This window comes from Cupressus sempervirens, chromosome 8, assembly GCF_028749045.1.
Source record: "Cupressus sempervirens isolate cs-2001-9-10 chromosome 8, ASM2874904v1, whole genome shotgun sequence".
Lineage (NCBI taxonomy): Eukaryota > Viridiplantae > Streptophyta > Pinopsida > Cupressales > Cupressaceae > Cupressus > Cupressus sempervirens.
This window is the reverse complement of record NC_143125.1, coordinates 810,308,060-810,327,247: the sequence shown is the minus strand read 5'-3', so window position 1 is coordinate 810,327,247 and position 19,188 is coordinate 810,308,060. Positions and strand designations below refer to the sequence as shown.

The window sequence follows — 19,188 nt, the reverse complement described above, 5'->3', positions numbered from 1 at the left end:
TGATCCATGTTTCATAAGTAGTGGCTCACATGAACCCATCTTTCATGAGAATGAAGGAACACTTAATGCATCTAGGTGATGCTCATAGAGGTGAAGATTCAAGACTTCGTGGGAGGTTACCCATCCTTGTACTACTCCATCTCAAACACGCTTAACTACGAAGTTTCCTCCATGGTTAAACCCACTTTCCTTGCAACCCCATTTGCAAAACCTTTAGAAAGTGTTGTGCCTTATGAACCATTAATTGGAAAGCCCCTTAAACTCATCAATTGATAAGTAGAGAATATTTTCCTGCAACTAGTCAAATTGTGATATTTCTATCATTATTCAACTGTGTTGTTTTTTGAGTCAACCTCATTGACCCATGTTTCATGAGTAGTGATTCGCCCGAACCCATCTCTCATGAGAATGAATGGAGCACTTATCACTTATGCATCTAAGTGATGTCTACAAAGGTGAAGCACTTGGACTTTCCTGGAGGTCACCAATCCAAATACCACTCTAGCTCAAGTGCACTTAATTATGAAGTTTCCTCCATAGTTAAACCCACTTTGCTTGCAACCCCATTTGTAAAACCTTCAACAATTGTTGTGCTTTATGAGCCATTCATTGGGAAGCCCCTTAAGCTCATCAATTAATAAGTAGGAGATATTTTTCCACAGCAAGTCAAATAGTATTATTTCTATTAGGAGTCAATTGTGTAGTTTCCCATGCTTCATGGGTAGTGGTTCACATGAACCCATCTCTCACGAGAATGAATGGAACTCTTAGCACTCATTGTATCTAGGTGAGGCTCATAGAGGTGAAGCACAGAGACTTTTTGGGAGGTCATCCATCCCAGTACCACTGTAGTCCCAGTGCATTTGACAATGAAGTTTCCTCCATGGTTAGAACCACTCTGCTTGCAACCACATTCGCAAAACCTTCAACAATTGTTGTGCTTTATGAGCCATTCATTGGAAAGCCCCTTAAGCTCATCAATTGATAAGAGATTTTTCCCCAACGAGTCAAAGTGTGATATTTCTATCAGGATTCAATTGTGTAGTTTTTTGAGTTGAACACATTGACCTATGTTTTTATGAGTAGTGGTTTACACAAACCCATCTCTTATGAGGATGAATGGAACTCTTAGCATTGATTGCATTTAGAGACTTCTTGGGAGGTGTGGAGTAGCACTGAGATGGGTGACCTACCAGGAAGTCTCAATGCTTTACCTCTTTGAGCATCACCTAGATGGAATGAGTGCTAAGTGTTCCATTTATTCTCATAAGAGATGTGTTCGTGTGAACCACCACTCACGAAACATGGGTCAATGAGTTTGACTCAAAAAAGCAATATAGTTGAATCCTAATAGAAATATCACAATTTGACTTGCTGTGAAAAAATCTCCTTAATGAGCTTAAAGAACTTTCTAATGAATGGTTCATAAGGCACAACACTAAGTTGAAGGTTTTGCAAATGGGGTTGCAAGCAGTATGAGTTTAATCATGGAGGAAACTCTATAGTTAAGTGCATTCAAGATGTAGTATTGGTATGGCTGACCTCTTGGGAAGTGCCAGTACTTCACCTCTGTGAGCATCACCTATATGCAATGGTTGCCAAGTATTCCATTCATTCTCATGAGAGATGGGTTTGTGTAAACAACTTATGAAAAATGGTTCAACGAGTTTGACTTTCAAAAATTGCAAAGTTGAATCTTGATAGAAATATCACAAATTTGGTTGTCCTCAACTATTTGAAACAATTGAATTTAGTGTTTGAAATTACACAATTGAATCCTGATAGAAATATCAAAAATACTGTCATCTCAACTATTTGAAACAAGTGAATTTAGTGTTTAAAATTATGCCAAGATGGAGAAGCCATTATGTTACACTTTTTAAAAAATATGATATTAGTGGTCACATGTTTAAGTATGTGTACAATTATAGAAAATGTTTTTTTGTATTCAGGAGTTGTTTTAACAATTCATATGGTTTGGGTTGTGTATTGTTAAGGGAGTAACAATTACAACCCTAGTTACTAAATTCGTGCATCCGAGCCTCAAACTGTACCAAGTTTGGATTCATGAACCGAATTGTGCTGGATTTTGACAGGATCCAGATTTGACCTTTTGGATTCGTTTGGATTCACGGTTTGCGAATTCAGATGATCCCACAAGGTCAAATTTCTACCTTGTACAAATCTGTCACGAATTCACGTGGACCTGGGATAATTCGACACAAATTCGTTACGAATCCATGAGGACCCAGGAGAATCATGCTCGAATCCGCATGAATCCTCAAGGACTTGAATGCCAAACTTGGATAAAGTACACACGAATCCATATATGTAATGCATATATATATTTTTATATATAGTGCATATATATATGTGTGTGTGTGTGTGTGTGTACTCATGAATCCTTACGAATCGTAATAGGAAAAAAATTTCACAAATCCATGAATCGGATTCTTGAACCTAAATCCAACCCTGAACCCGATTCGACAACTAAGATTACAACTAAATAGGGATAATCTCTCCTTGAATATAAGAGTAGACTTCTATATATACGTATATTCTATTGAAGAAGTGAAGTACATAATATTTGTGCTTTAATTGTTTCTACAATTGTCACTGCCCATACATTCAATATCGAATGAGCAAGTCATTCCTGTAATATCCCCATTTTTTAGCACATTCCTGCAGTTGGCTAGGTTAGTTCACCATCGCGACCCTTGTGAGCTGATTGTGAGATTTGAGGGTCTCAGTTGTGTGGTATAGGCTTTTCAACAACCTATGGGGTGTTTTGGCTCCATTTGAGGTACTTATCATTTATGGTAGTCAATCTGTTGGTTCCAATGAGCTTAGTTGAGTTAGAGGAGTTGGAGGATGCTCTCAGTTTTTATTTTGGGCTTCCGGTGTGAGCTCCAAGAATCTTGGAGGGAGCATCTATTTATAGTAGGTCACCCCATCAGGTTCATTTGTTATCTTTCATCATTAGGATCACTTTGGTGTTGTCAGATTTTGATTCTGATGCTTCTTTAGCCATTTTCGCAAGACGGGTGAATTATTATTATTATTATTCATTTAAATATGCTGAAGTTGCTATTTTTGTTGGTCACCTCAATATCATAGCTCGTTGGAACTGGGACGGAAAGTTTTAAATCATGGGAACAAGAACCAGTAGCCTTACATGTCAATATTTTAAGTTATGGTGGAAAAGGTCATTTTCGGAACCAAAGGCAATTAATAAATTAGTTTATAATGGCACATTATTATATTTTAATGTTGTATGTGGGAAGCTTCCTAGGTGAAGCTCATTTGGAAAACTTTGTGCCATTTGGAGATTATAAATATGAGCCCATTTGATGAGTAAAGCATTCGATTGATTATTTGCTTTTGTTGCCTGTGAGGAGCTTCGTAGTTTGTGCCCTTGCTGAAGTATAAGGGTTTTGAGAATTGAGAATTGCATTTGCAATCACTTTGCAATTTAGCTGTTGAGCTATAACTAAGATTGCCTAAATTCTCTACTATTTCACACTGTGGCTAAGAAGAGAATTGTTTTTTGTGAGTTTGTTACAGAGTAACGAGAATCGCCCAAAAATCGCGTGAATCGGCGATTCAGCAATTAGATTCATGGATGGCAATTTTTTTGAAGTCGAAAATCACCATCGCCAATTTCATCGGGTGAATCGCCTGAATCGCCCAAATTGGCAATTCATCCAAAAAATCGCCCAAATCGCTTGATAAAATCGCCAAGAAATCGCCTGCGGCCAGTAAAGTATGGACTTGTAAAATTAAAAAAAATCAGTTGTTTTTTTTACTTTCTTTTTGACCTATTCTCTTTGTTATAACCCTAAAGGGCCTTCTATTTGTTTAACATGAGTAGAAGAGAGGAAAACTGAGAGAGAAGAAGAGAAAAGAAAAGCCATAGGTTTCTAACTAGCAAGAAGGAAGAGCACAAAAGAAATCAGCAATCCATTTGGGGAGGTCATCAATTGCATTGGGAGCATTAAGGAGCTAATCTCAACACTCTCAACTCATTTGCAAGAGGTAAGTGCTCATTTTTTTTTTTTTGCATATTAGTGTATTATGCATTTTTTGTTAAATTTTTAGTGTATTATGCATTTTTTGTTAATTTTTTATAGTTTTCAAGATTTTTAGTTTAGATCTTGAATGTTCTTTATTTTTACTAAGTTGCAAACTAGGGTTTGTTGTTTTGTAGCTTTTATTAGCTTCAAGCTTTGATATTTTACATAAATTTTTTTATTGCAGCAGCCTTTGCTTTCATTTTTCGCAAATTCGCAATGGGTAGAAAAGATGAATGTTGGAAATATAACGAAGAGTTTCTTGGAAGAACCAAATATCAAACAAAATGTTTTTTTTTGTAAAAAAAAATAACTTTTGGGGGTATTTATAGATTGAAATACCACATTGCTGCTATATCTGGACACGATGTTACAATTTGCACTCACCAAACTCCTGAGGCAAAACGCACTTGCTTAATGGCATTAGAAAAAATTGAAAAAGACAAAGCCAATAGGAAAATGCAACTTGAACGGTTAAGGGGTATTGGCTCCCATGTTCCTGCATCCACAGCCACATCCACATCTGCATCAGCTTCTGCATCTGTAGGTTGTGTTGGAGAGGGTTCTTCTAGGCCTCCTTTTTATCCTAGTTCTTCTGCTCGTGCTAGTGCTAGTGCTAGTCAGTCACATACAAAGGCAGAGTCCTACACCAACCTATTGCAGCCTAGAGTGCGGAAAAACAGAATGGATAGTTACTTTGTGCCCCGCACTACTCCTAGTTTCCAATTCACGCTTGAGGGCATGGGTCTGAACAAGGAGATTCATGATGCTGCTAAAAAGGAGATATGCAAATTTTGGTACTTTTGCAACATTCCATTTATTGCAGCTAGGTAATTGATTCTTTTTTCTTTGTTTTCTTTAAAGTTAAAACTAAAAGTAAAAGTAAAACTTTAATTATATCTACTTGTTTTATAATTTGAGTCTTTGACATCTAAATTTTTATTTGTGACAAGGCTCCTTATTGGTAGAACATAATAGATGCAGTTGCTATTTGTAGTCCGGGGTTTAAAGCCCCAACTAAGGCTGAGTTGAGCGGATACCTCTTGGATGAGATGGTAGAGGACATGAGGGCTGAGCTCGAGGAGAACCAAAAGGAGTGGATTGCAAAGGGTTGCACTATCATGACTGATGGTTGGACAGATAGGAGGAATAGAACACCTCAATTTTCTTGTATCTTGTGGAGGTGATTGATCATTCTACTTTCTTACATACATAATTGTAAATTTTGATTTGTTGAATGCTAATTTGTTGATGATCCGTTTAATATTCTAATTCGTTGTTTTGTTACTTGTAGGATATACCATGTTCATCAAATCCATTGATGCTTCCACACATGTAAAAAATGCCACATACTTATGTGAGGCTATCGAGGAAGTCATAGCAGAGGTGGGAGAACAAAATGTGCTCCAGGTGGTGACGGATAATGCAGCAAGTTATGTTGCTGCAGGTAAACTTTTAACTTTTCAAGTTTTGAAAATAAATTTATTTGAATTTTGAAATTTGAATTTCTAATTGACTTAAAATTGTTGTAGGTAAACTTTTGATGGAGAGGCACCCCACCATATTTTGGTCCCCTTGTGCGGCACACTACATTGACCTCATGTTGGAGGAAATTGGCAAACTTGAGTTTGTCAAGTCATGTGTGGAAAGGGCAAAAAACATATGCAAATTCATTTATAATCATTCATTTGTCCTTAGCACAAATGAGGAAGTACACAGAAGGCAAGGAGTTAGCTCGCCCAGGTATCACGAGGTTTGCCTCGAATTTCATCACCCTGCAGTCCTTGTTGACATCAAGGGATGAATTGAGGAGCATGTTTGTTGGGCGGGATTGGATTTCCTTTTCCTATGCTACGACCATTGCAGGGATAGATGTGGCAGATTGCATATTTGATGAGGATGGTTTTTGGAAACCCGCTAGAGAAATCCTGAAGGTAAATTTATTGCAATTTAACATTTAGTATTTTACTTTTTACTTTAAGTTATATTATTATATATTTAAGTTTTGATTCAAATTTTTTGTTTTACTTTATATGTAGGTCACTGAGCCCCTTGTAGCTTTGCTACGAACTGTTGATGGGGAGAAGCTCTCTATGGGCTACATTTATAAGGGCATGGATAGGGCCAAGGAGGCCATCAAAGCCCAATATGCAGGAGTGTAGGAGAGGTATGGCCCTATTTGGGACATCATCAATAGGAGATGGCAGAATCACCTCCATCGACCCATCCATGCAGCAGCTTACTTCCTAAATCCGGCATTTCGTTTCTGTCCTGAGTTCAAGGCAGATGCGGAGGTTCTCACTGGCTTATACACAGTGATTCAGAGGTTGAATAGCGATGAAGATAGCGCTACTACGATTGTTGAGCTAGACCAGTTCAACAATAAAGAGGGGCCACTTTTCTCTGGCAGGATGGCCATAAATGCTTAGACAACACTACAGCTAGGTAAAAATTAAATAATATATTCAATGTTCATGAATCTAGATTCTAAACTTAAAGTTGATTATGTAATTCTAGAGTTAACTTGTAATTTGTAAATGAGACTAATTGTTTCTATTTTCCCTTATTGTAGATAGATGGTGGCAAATGTTTGGGGCCACAACCCCAAAACTTCAAAAAATTGCCATCCGTATTCTGAGTCAGCCAAGCAGCACTTCTGGATGTGAGCGTAGTTGGTCCATGTTCGAGCACATCCATTCGAAGAGGAGAATCAGGTTGACAGTGCAGAAGTTGAATGATATTGTCTTTGTTCATTACAACCTCCGTCTTAGGATTGGATAGATTTTGGGCACTAACTCCTTTCCGATCATTCTGGAGGAGATTGATCCAGAATCAGAGTGGCTCACAGAGGTTGTGGATCCAGTCTTCATTGAGGAAGACCGTGCGTGGGTTGACCAGGTGGATATAGAGGCTGAGGCAGCTAGAGCACGTTCTTCAGGCATTGGTAGACGCACACGTGCACACACAGGCACAGGCCCTAGCGACGTTCGTGAGCCCATCTTACATGTGGGAGATATGGTTTTGCAATCTTCTAGGACCTACATTTGACGCCTTGCGACTAGGCAGACTGGATACTTAGAGGCTGAGGCGGAGGCTGCAACCGAGCTTCAGGATGATGTTGAGGATGATGATGATGACTATGAGTCTGAGGCTTGAGCTGGAGCCTTATTTTTATAGTTTGTTTACAAATATTGATACTGAATCATTGATAGACATATGTTTCAAACTTTCATGGATCTTCATCTTAGATTCTTACATACATTTATGATTTGATGTCTTATGGATCATCTTACATACATTCTATGATTTAAATCATTATGATCATTTGATTTCTATTTACTTCAGCTGGCCTACAATTTACATTTTAGATAACATAGTTACATATGTGATGGATTTTATGTTCCATGTTTATGTATGTTAAGTTTTAACTTCTATTTCATGATGTTATAGTGTGTTTAAGTTATATTCAATAAAGAGTGCATGAAATAAGTTTTAAATTGTTAAAATTTTTAAATTTAAAGGGTTTTTTCAAATTTGCCGATTCATCGCCGATTCATTGTCGATTCATTGCCAATTCACGATTCGATTCGGCCTTGCCAATTCGGATCCGATTCCAATTCTTGTTACTTTGGTTTGTTAGCATTTCCTTTACTGTGGTTGACTGTGGTTGGGGGATACTATTTTGTTGAAAAATGCACTTGTTGGAGAATTGATATTTGGAGCCTTTTCTTGTTGGTGCTTCATTCTTCTATTTGAAAGATCTGATCCGTACATATTGGCATTGCCAAGGTTGGCATATTTGGTGGCTGAAAGGCATTGACTTTGCCATTTTTCAGACTTGTGTTTGATTGGGAAAGCTTGTGATCTGTTAGAGGGCTGTGTTGGATAGTACAGGGCCTGCATTGAATTTGAATGGGCCTGCAATCAGACCCTAAGAGCCCAGGAAGCTATTAGAGAAGGCTGCGATCAGTATTGGAGGCAGCACAAGTACTAACCCTTCCTAACGTGGCTGCCAAAAGTTACTGTCAATGACTGCTGTAAGGAATGTTGGAGTGTTAAGCACTGCTGGGCAGATTGTTGCATCTTTTGGTCTTTGTTTTCCTGCATCCATCATCCAGGTTCCATTGTAAACACATTCAGTGCATGCAATTTCAATTTTCAATTTTCAATTGTTAACTGGCATGAAAGCTATCAGATTTGCATTGAATTAAGATGGTTATTAGTCTATGTGATTTTGATAGTTTCAGCATAGGCATTCACTTGAAAATTGTGCTTACAATAATGATTTCAGTATTCAATATATATGTTCTAAATACAAATGTAATTAACTGAAACTTCACGAGGGATTTGTCATTACAGTTGTATTGAGTTAGCTTGCCAAGTGTTTGACAAAACGTCAAACCATTGAAATGTGAAAGAAATTGATGCTTGATTTAGCGACAACCAGACAGGTTTATTACAATTCTTGTGCACTTTTTTTCCTGATTCATTTCAAAGCCTATTCCTCAAGTTTGTACCATTGTTCTATCACACCTTCCCAACCCTAGGATCTCATTTCTCTTACTTATCAGCACATTAAGCACCAGACTTTGAAGGTCATGCTATATCAGTTGAAAGATGCTTTATCTATGTTGATAGTATATGAAGGAGGTTGAAATATAATAATCCTGCTGCGCAAGATTTGGAACAATTGATATTGAAGGAGGTAAAGTAGGAGAGGAGATACCAATTGCATTCAGGAATTATTGTTGCCAATACTTTTGGTTTATCTAGCCTGGCTGAAATGCAAACAGATAGAAGACATGTTATATGGAATGCAAGTTGATAGGAGTCATTGTTGTCATTGAAGGGGAAAGGCGCTTGTCCATGGTGGGTATATTGGTACCCAATAGCAGCCTCAATGGAGTAAAACTTCATTGATTGCTCTCTCATGCTTTTATTGCAACATATAGTGCAGGCAACAATGCCACTTATAGCGTTTTCAATCTGCGAATCTTCCTTTTGCACAGTGACAATAGCAGAGAACGGGTTGTTTTAAGCCTTTGAGCATTAAAATTGGCTACATTGTGTATCATTCCAAATAATGCTTTGAGCTCTCTAAAGCATAATTGAGTGAGCAGGTGAGAAAGATTTGATTAATTGAGTTAAGAAAATATTAAAATGTTTCTAATATTTAGTTAGTTTGTAGATATTTGTTAATTTTCTTTTAGCTAGAAGAGAAAGTTTCTATTCTTTACGATCATTTCCTAAGGAAACATCGTTTCGTTCTTTTGTATATACTATATATAGACCTCTCAGTCTCTGTTAATAACAAACAAGTATTTTACGAATTACATCATAATATGGTATTAGAGCCAATACTTCAATTTCTTTTCGAAGTTATTTGCTAAGATTTTTAGAAATCATTTCTGTAACTTTCTTTACAACTCGTTTAGGGTTTCAGTTTTGAGAAATCTGAGTGTGATAAGAACCACATTTGTTTTTGTCTGCAAATCACTGCAGATCGTGAGTGCAACTCATGACATCAAAATCGCGAGCTTCACAGGGTCATTTTTTTGGTTTGCTATCGCTGGGATGTTGTTTGTTTTCACTAAGAATCATTGCATATTTCCCATGCGTTCTGAATAAAGCGCTGTTTTTCAGGTTATTTTGAAGTTGTTTCTTCCAAATGCACACCATATACACCATCTTTGGTGTCATTTCTGCAATCTCCAGCGATAGACGCCCCCTCTAAAACAAAAAATGAACATTTTCTGCCTGCAAACACCATTTTTTCTTGCAACTTTGTCCTCCATGGCCACCGACTAGGGTTTTAAGCCTTTGAGCATTAAAATTGGCTACATTGTATATCATTCCAAATAATGCTTGAAGCTCTCTAAAGCATAATTGAGTGAGTAGGTGAGAAAGATTTGATGTATGGAGTTAAGAAAATATTAAAATGTTTCTAATATTAGTTGGTCTATAGATATCTGTTAGTTCGTTTTTAGCTAGAATAGAATGTTTCTATTCCTTACGATCTTTTCCTAAGGAAACATCGTTTCGTTCTTTTGTATATACTGTATATAGACCTCTCTATCTCTGTTAATAACAAGCAAGTATTTTACCAATTACATCCTAATATGGTATATTAGAGCCAATACTTCAATTTTTTTTGAAGTTATTTGCTAAGATTTTTCGAAGTCATTTCTGCAACTTTCTCTACAACTCGTTTAGGGTTTCAATGTTGAGAAATCCGACTATGATAAGAACTGCGTTTGTTTTTGTCTGCAAATCACAGCGAATTGCGTTTCAGTGTTTGGAAATTGTGACTACAACTCACGACATCAAAATCGTGAGCTTCACAGGGTCTTTGTTTTGGTTTGCTATCGCTAGGAGGTTGCTTGTTTTCACTGAGAATTGCTGTGTTTTTTTCCCATGCATTTTAAAAGCGCCGTTTTTCACTTTTTTGGAAGCCGTTTCCTCCAAGCATGCACCATATACACCATCTTTGGTGTCGTTTCTGCAATCTCCAGCCATAGATGCCCCTCTAAAACAAAAAACGAACATTTTTTGCCTGCAAACGGCATTTTTTCTTGCAAATTTGTCCTTCATGGCTATCGACTAGGGTTTTTAAGCCTTTGAGCATTAAAATTGGCTACATTGTGAATCATTCCAAATAATGCATCGAGCTCTCTAAAGCATAATTGAGTGAGCAAGTGAAATATATTTGATGTATGGAGTTAAGAAAATGTCAAAATGTTTCTAATATTTAGTCAGTGTAGATACTTGTTAGTTTTCTTTTAGCTAGAATAGAAAGTTTCTATTCTTTACGATCATTTCCTAAGGAAACATCATCTTGTTCTTTTGTCTATACCGTATATAGACCTCTCGGTTTCTGTTAATAACAAGAAACTATTTTACCAATTACATTGTAATATGGTATTAGAGCCAATACTTCAATTTTTTTCGAGGTTATTTGCTAAGATTTTTTGAAATCATTTCTGCAACTTTCTCTACAACTCGTTTAGGGTTTTAGTTTTGAGAAATATGACTATGATAAGAACTGCGTTTGTTTTTGTCTGCAAATCACGAAAAATGGCATTTTAGTGTCTGCAAATCATCATTGCAACTCACGACATCAAAATCGTGAGCTTCACAGGTTTTTTTTTGGTTTTCTATTGCTAGGAGGTTGCTTGTTTTCACTGAGAATAGCTGCATTTTTTTTTCGTGAGTTCTTAATAAAGCGCCATTTTTCACATTTTCTGGAAGCTGTTTCTTCCAAACGTGTGCCATATACACCATCTTTGGTGTTGTTTCTGTAATCTCCAGCCATAGACACCTCTCTCTAAAACAAAAAACAAAAGTTTTCTGCCTGCAAACGCCATTTTATCTTGCAAATTTGTCCTCCATGGCCGCCGGCTAGGGTTTTGCTCGAAACCCTAAATTTTGAGCTCGAATTTTTTTTTGATTTTAGATTCTTGGTGGGATATTTGAGAGCTCAATTGGGTTGTTAATTTTTTTTGGGTGTCTCGCTTTTTGTGCCTCAATTTTCGGGCTAGTAGATCCAAAAACTGACAACATATTCGTTCTAGCTTTTTTGAGTTCTCTTCTAGGTACTACTTCAAATTTTTTGGGTCTTCCGTTTTTTTCCTCGAAGAATTTACCTTCACAAATTTTCACGCTTTTTCATTGAAAAATGTGCTATGGCATCTTTGACTAATATTTTGCTCGAGAGCAATTCAAAATTCAACGGTCAGAATTATGACACTTGGAAGCAGCAGATAATAGCAATTTTTGAATATCGGAATACCAATCAAATTGTTCTAACTTCTGGGTGTTACACACATCCAACTTCCCCTGGTATTGATCAGGATACATTTGATCTGAATAATCAGGAGGTGGTGGTGCTTCTCATATTATTCGTAGTTGAAGGTCAACTCTCTCAGATTCCATTTGGCAAGACAACTGTCGAGATATGGGCACATCTCAAAAATCTTCATGAGACTTCTGACAAAAGCAAAGCTTTCTTCCTGAAGAACACTTTTTTTTTCTATTATCATGGATGAGAAAACATTTCTCCAGGCTCACCTGAATAGGATTCAAGAAATCCATGATCAGTTTCTTGCCGTTGGTCACAAGATTGAGGAAGAGGACATTGTGGTTATCACTCTCTGGAGTTTACCCAAGTCCTACGAGCATTTTATCAAGACTCTCAACATCACTTCTTCTGGTGTTGAGCTGAAGTTCACCGATCTCTGCGCACTTTTACTTTAGCAAGATCGGTGGAAACAATAGTTCAGTAAGAGTTCTTCCTCCACCTCCACAGAGCAAGCCTTTGTTGTTAAATTCTTTCAGAAGGATAAAGGCAAGTCTCAACAGTCTTCTCAACAGAAGTTTTCTACTCTAGCTTTAGAAGGCTCCTGGAGGAACATTCAATGCAACTATTGCCACAAGTTTGGTCACATGAAGGTTGAATTTTGGAAATGCTTAGCTGCCCAATCTAAGCAATCCGGTTTGCAGCCCAAAGCAAACAATGTAGAGGACATAGAAAAGACAAAATCTGCCCTTTATGCCTTCATGGCTAAAAGATGTTAAAGTTGTAGCTTCAGTCGGATTGATTCAATCTAATAAATATTATTATTAGTAAATCATCATTTCCTATATATACTTATCCATGTCAAATAATATATATTATTGTATATAATACATATATATTATTGTATATAATATATATATAATCTATATATATTATAGTGTATATATATTATAGTATATAATATATATATTATATTATATACATATTATTAGTTATGTTAATATAATATTATTAAGTGATGATTACACCATAGAGACATTTCTCCTCTCTTTTTTATATGAGATTCAAATCTGCATTTGGAACATATCAATCACATTGACAATGTTAGTACATTTGCAGAAACTGATCCATGTTACTCAACATGGTATCAGAGCCACCTGCAAATGTAGGAAGATGACAAATATAAATATCATTAGTGAGAGATGAGATTTGAATGAACAATGACCATGTATACAATAATAACACTATTCAAGATAATTGCAATTGATATTTCACTGCCCATCATAAGAGAATATAAAGTACTATCCGTCCAACTAGTTCATGCAAACAAATGTTACAGTATTTCATATACAAGGAAATGTCTATGTAGTGATATGCAATAGAACAATTCACAAGAAAGCTTCAATTCTAAAGTGAAATCTTCACAATTCTCAACTTGCAATATAGAATGACTAGTAAAGGGAATGAAATTAGAAAGTTGCAACACTTGGTAGCAACTTCACCCCCATAACAAAGAGAATTGATTTGATACTTCATGCCAGTTTCTACTAGCAACTTGTATATGTGTGGATGCCCTATCTCAGACGATACAAGATATAAACTGACGTTAGATTATATGTGGGCCTCTTCAGTCATTGGTCTTTCTACCTTCAATGCCCAATCTCTAGCTTCTACAGAAAGTGAGTAACGTTGGATTCTCAGTCTCACATTGAGCTTAATATCATTCCAAACCATAAATGATCCTCAATACCATTGTAGATGACATTCATGTCACATTCCACTTACTTGGTATCGTAGGCCATTTCCGTGGTGTCAAGTGTCTTTATTGTGAGTTGGAATGCCTCGAATTAATTGGTTTCTTCCTGCAAACTTTTCAAACATCCATGGAATCCACAGTGGAACTCAGAAATGTATTTGTTTCCACAAGATTGAGGCTATGTCCAATCTCAACTCTTAAGGGATTTTACCCTTAAGAAAAATGCAGTTTCATAAGGGATTCTCCAACATTCTTTTCGTTCTCTTTTCTCTATGTGTGTTCTTTCTCAATCTGCTCGACCTAAAATAAATCATCCCGGCTGAAAAGAGAGTATTACCATACGCAACATGCAACCGGAGGACCTTGATACATTAATCACCGACAATCATATAAATATAGTTTGACATACGCACAAGGAGGATGATAAAGAAGCTAGTGCTTGAAGTGAAATTTTAATAGCAATTTATTCAAAAGATTAACAGTGCAACAGTTCTGTATCAAATTTCAGCTTGTCTCAAAAGCCTGAAATAAATCATGATCAACCAACTGGACAACAATGTTGAAATTTAAATCTGGCATCGACTTTCAAAAGGCTAAGATTCAAGGATAATAGTAGAAGATCCAAATAAACAAGAATTCAGATGGGAAAATACCGACAATAAAATAAAGACCCTTCCACTTAGGTGCATAGAGAGGAAACAATTACATCTGATCAGCATCAACAAAGACTGATGTCAAGCAACATTGAAAGGGAACACCTATGTCAAGAGGAAAAGGTTGATATGAATTATCATTCTTGGTGCGAGCGATGTTGAGCAGTGAGGGAATGATTGGATGAACTGCCACGTAGATTGGACGTTGGACATTACCAAGAGGGAATGTGACCAATACCAAATAGAGCTATCGTATACCTTTAAAGACTTATCGAGGAGTGCTAAGAAATTAAAACACTAATAGAGTTTGAGGTAAGAATAGGTGATTCATTATTTAATTTTTCATACTATTATGAAATGCAATATACCTTATACTATCAATATGTTAATAAATACACTAGAACATATAGAGATAGAAAAGTAAATGAATGTTTTTTAATAATGGTATAATGTAAAATTGTTGTAAGGATGATAATCTTCAATAATGATATTTAATAATCTAATATTATTAATCATAAAGGATTTAATGGGTACATATGAAGATAGCAATATAACTTATTTGTATTATTGTGAAATACCAATATTGTTATTGAATAGAATAAGATATGAAATTTATTTATAAACAAGGAGAAGTATTAGTAATGAATAAGGAGGTCATCTAAAGGGCATTATCCTTGACTACATGAGATAAATATTCTTTTTTAAGTATAATTTCCAAGTATTGCATTCTTAATATAATAAATTGTTATTTTTACATTTGTATAAAAGTTGTGCCTTGATCTTTTCCTTTGAGAATGTTATTACAGGAAGAGAAATATTGAAATTTAGAGGGACGCTAACATTTGAGGCAACCTTAAAAGAGAGGGAGCATATAGAGGATATGATTCAGTCAACCTTTGGTGATCTTGATTATATTAATTCAGATGGAGTAAACCATGTCGTGATGGATTCACTAATGATATAAATTTGGAATACATGAATTGCAAGATGTGCGTAGTATAGGTTTAATCAAAAGATCAACCAAATACCTTTGCATGAACAAAGGGAATTTGAGTTGTTGTGAGACATTAATGAAGCTTTTAAGAATTCATTTAAACCATCTAACGAGTCTCTCTTTGATAAATGAAACTCGACATATGAGTTGTAGATTCATACATGTGGCACAATCATACTCAATCAAGTATTGGTGTATTGTGGATGAGTTTGAGAAAATGGAAGGACATGTTTGCTTCTATTGTTAAGCTCAATGAATGTTTGGACCTTCAATGGACAAAAAGAGCAAGTTGGAACTTAGAAAGGAGTTGTCATATTTCATACAAAATTGTTCAACAATAGGAAATTTTACATTGTGGGGGGAATAATAGTCAATGTTCCATTCCCACTTGGACCTTATTTAGAGGGGAGATGTTCCATTCTCAAATATTCTCAAATAATCTAATAGGACAATTTCTGAATCTTCATGTGTAGATAAGTATTCTTATCTTTTACATTTATGTACTCTTTGTAGTCTTCTTGTGAGGTTTTCACACCATCGCCCCAAAACTTTGGGGACCCCCTTTTTCGGGCAAGCCTTGGCATTTTTCGCAGGTGTTGTAAGTCTTTGTTTTCCTTAGCAAAATTTGGAATTGTCCAGAGGTTTCGATTTAAAAATTTTACACCTTGGACACATTTGGGCCAAGAGGGATTTGGTTTGGTTTATTTTCAACCCAGTGCTAACTTGATTTTTTGGAGCGTGTAATTTTATCCTTAGGCCAAACAAAATTCAACATCATTTTTTTTCGATGATTAAAACGATATCTGGCAGGATAAAATTGCAAATTTTTGGACTTAGATGGATTTTTGAAAATTTGAAATAATTGTATAAGCTTGAGCATTTTCAAAATGAATTTTTTGATTTAGTCATTCTAGAGAATCTTGAATTTTTTGGTGAAAAAGAAATTTTTTTATAGTGACATTGAAATTGGAAAATCAATTTTGACTGCTGCTAGGAAAAGGATTAATTTTTTTAAAAAAATAATCTCATTCATTTGGTTGAAATTTAGCCTAGAAGATTTTAGAAATGTTAAAGGAAATTCATAAATTGGAATTAAAAATTGATTTTAGCTTGCTAAATTCAATTTTAATGATATTTTAATTGTTAAAACGTTATTAAATGAAAATTTTGACATCTCTTAGGCTTACCTTGTTTCTATTTTGTAATTTTTGATCAAAATTAGCAATTAAATGGACCAATTTCACTATGGGCTAAGTAAATTTAATGTTGCATTTAAATCTGGGCCATTAATTAAAGGGCTAATTTAATTTTGTTTCTTTCCTCCAAGCAGCTCGGCCCACTTGAGGAAGGCAAGAAGTGTGGCATAAGAAGGGCTTCCTCTCCTCTTATTTTCTCGTTCCTTCTTCCTCCTTGGATGTGCAATTTTCCTCTAGAGGCGAATTTCAGATTTGTGCGATTTTTTGGAGAGGCAGATTTTTTCTTTTTCTTGGCGGCAATTTTTCTCCTTGCTTGGGTGCATTTCCGCCCTAGGGCAATTTTGGAGCAGATCTGATTTTTTCAGCTTGGGCAATTTTTGTGTTGGGTCTGATTTCTCCATCTTTTGCTGCGATTTCTCCTTCCGGATTTGGGCGGTTTTTTTTTTGGTGAAAGGGCAACATGATTCAAGGTCTGATTTTTGGCAAATGTGGGCAATTTCAAGTAAGTCAAAATTGTGATTTTGACTAGGGCATCATTATTTGAAAGGAGGATGGAAATTTCTAAGATTTGATCTGAACTAGAAGAGGGTGTGGTTATTGGTAAAGGCAGATTTAAGGTAAAATTCTATTCATTTTTAAGGTGAAGATTAGTTTGAAGGCGGATTCTATTCCTTGTTTTTGCTTGGTTCATTTCCCTTATTTTCTTCTTGCACTCATCATCCATCACTTCATCATTCCATTTCATGATAGGTTGAAGTTGGGAGATACAAGTGTAGATTTCATGATAGGAGGCTTGGAGAGGCAGAAATAAGCTAGACTACCCTAGGTTTGAAGTTGGGAGATATAAGTGTAGTCCATCCTAAGGTAACGAAGAGGCAGAAATAAATGGTAGTCCCACCCGTAGGCAAGAAGGTTGGAGGTTGATAAGTGTAGAGATAGGATTTGGAGAGGCAAAAATAAGCTAGATTCTATTGATAGAAAGAAAGTTGGAGATTGATAAGTGTGGTCCATATCATTTAGAACAAAGGGGCAGAAATAAGTGTTTAGGATGGTAGATGTTAGTGCAAGCAAGGATTCAAAGGGAACAAATATCAAAAAAGACATGGAAGACATGATGCCTAAAACCACCTTCTTCTTGAAAGTGAGGCAAATAAGTGATACCAATATCAGTACAGTGAACATGGTACAGTTGAGGGACAGATTGAAGGAAGGACAATCCCTCATGGCGAAGAAGATCTACAAGAGTAGAATTGTACATGCGACGACTTTCCCTCCTACCTCGCCTTGTCCAGAATTGGTAATGGAGTGTGCATCCCAATTTGAGATTGTTACCAAGTCCATTTTTGATGAAGGGAAGAGAGTGTTAGCCAACATCGGTGGACAAGTGGTCAAAGAAGTATTTAATAGTCCCCAGTTTAAAGGCATGATAGTGGTAATGATGGATTAGACAGCCAAGTTATTTCAAGATAATCAGGAGGCTTACTTCATTCATCTAAAGCATAATTGGTTATACGAAGGCAAAAACGGAGTTACTAGGTGATCAAAGCTTACCAAGTCAGATTTCAAATTAGAGTATGATGATCTTTTTGTGCTTTTCAGCCGAATCATGGGCGTGGCTCAAGGTATGCAATTTGAGAACTGGATGTATTATTTTATTGATGAAATTGGAAATGAAAGGAGAAAATTTGATTGGGCTAGAATCATAAGTGAAAATTTAGAGTTGCAACTTAGGACAGTGCAAAATTAAAAGCAATTTTACATGGGGTCCTATCTTTTCTATCTGATTGCGAGACTATATGAAAATCGTGGACTTAAGGCCTTAGGAGTGATTGGCAATGGGCCGGGGCAATGTTTGGTGCATGAGTGCTATCCACAGCTTCATTTGCACAACACCAAATACTATAAGATGTTTTATGATGCCTTTGCCATGACGATGGTAAGAATATTACAAGGGACACCTGCTAAGAGGCTCTCATCAGAAGCAGAATCAAAAGTTAAGAAGTATGGGAGTTGGTTCATCCAATTTTCACAATTTACATATATTAGAGTGGCAAGAAGTATAGTTTGTCCCAAGAGACTTCCAAGGTACCCACCCGACAAGATAGTTTTGATGGAGTTGGCTAGGCAACTTGAGCATTATGACAAGATGATGAAACTTAAAGGTGAGACAGGGATTACCTTCTCATTTGGAATAGGCAATGATACTTGCCCCAATCCTGTAGCCTTTGTAGCTGCGGAGAAAGAGTTAGAATGATATCATCTAGGATGGTATAGAGTGAGACAAGGGTTCGATCCTAATGGTCTTATCAAGGCATCTCATGAAAACACATTCAAACATATTCTTATTATAGAAGATTTTTGGGCCAATGCACAAGATGACTTTCATGTGAGAAAGCTAGCTTTTTGAAGGTTGTCAATGGGCATGATGAGGGCAATCAGATGGAGAGGCCTTGATATTCCTGATCAACTAGAAGATGATGAAAATGTGCTAAGAGGAGATTATGATACAGTGGATGGAATGGAGTTGAGTCAAGTGGATTGGGATGATCATCAAGATCCTTCCTTAGAGGCAGTTACAAGGATAGTTGATCTACACACTGAGTCATGGTACAATGGGAAGTTAATGCAATTACAAAATCATAAGGTACGCCTTACTTATGAGAAGATGAAACTAGAGGAAGGTCCAGCAGAGTTAGTCAGACATAAAGGTGAAGGCAGTAGCCA

The 19,188-nt window shown here is 36.3% G+C and overlaps 2 protein-coding genes and 1 long non-coding RNA gene across 3 annotated transcripts in view; all 3 read left to right on the top strand.

The window, feature by feature from the left end:
- Positions 1-19,188, top strand: part of LOC149544874 (zinc finger protein-like protein) — a 143,549-nt gene that overhangs the window by 30,287 nt on the left and 94,074 nt on the right. The window lies entirely within an intron of this gene.
- On the top strand, positions 4,799-5,648 carry LOC149544877 (uncharacterized). The gene is made up of 2 exons (XR_016355299.1): positions 4,799-5,253; positions 5,365-5,648. It is a non-coding gene; the product is annotated as an uncharacterized LOC149544877 (long non-coding RNA).
- LOC149544876 (uncharacterized) lies at positions 5,603-6,784 on the top strand. Its single transcript, XM_089796457.1, has 3 exons — positions 5,603-6,004; positions 6,110-6,515; positions 6,643-6,784. Exons 1-2 carry the CDS (start codon positions 5,774-5,776, stop codon positions 6,230-6,232), a joined length of 354 nt encoding a protein of 117 aa, XP_089652583.1. The 5' UTR covers positions 5,603-5,773; the 3' UTR covers positions 6,233-6,515; positions 6,643-6,784.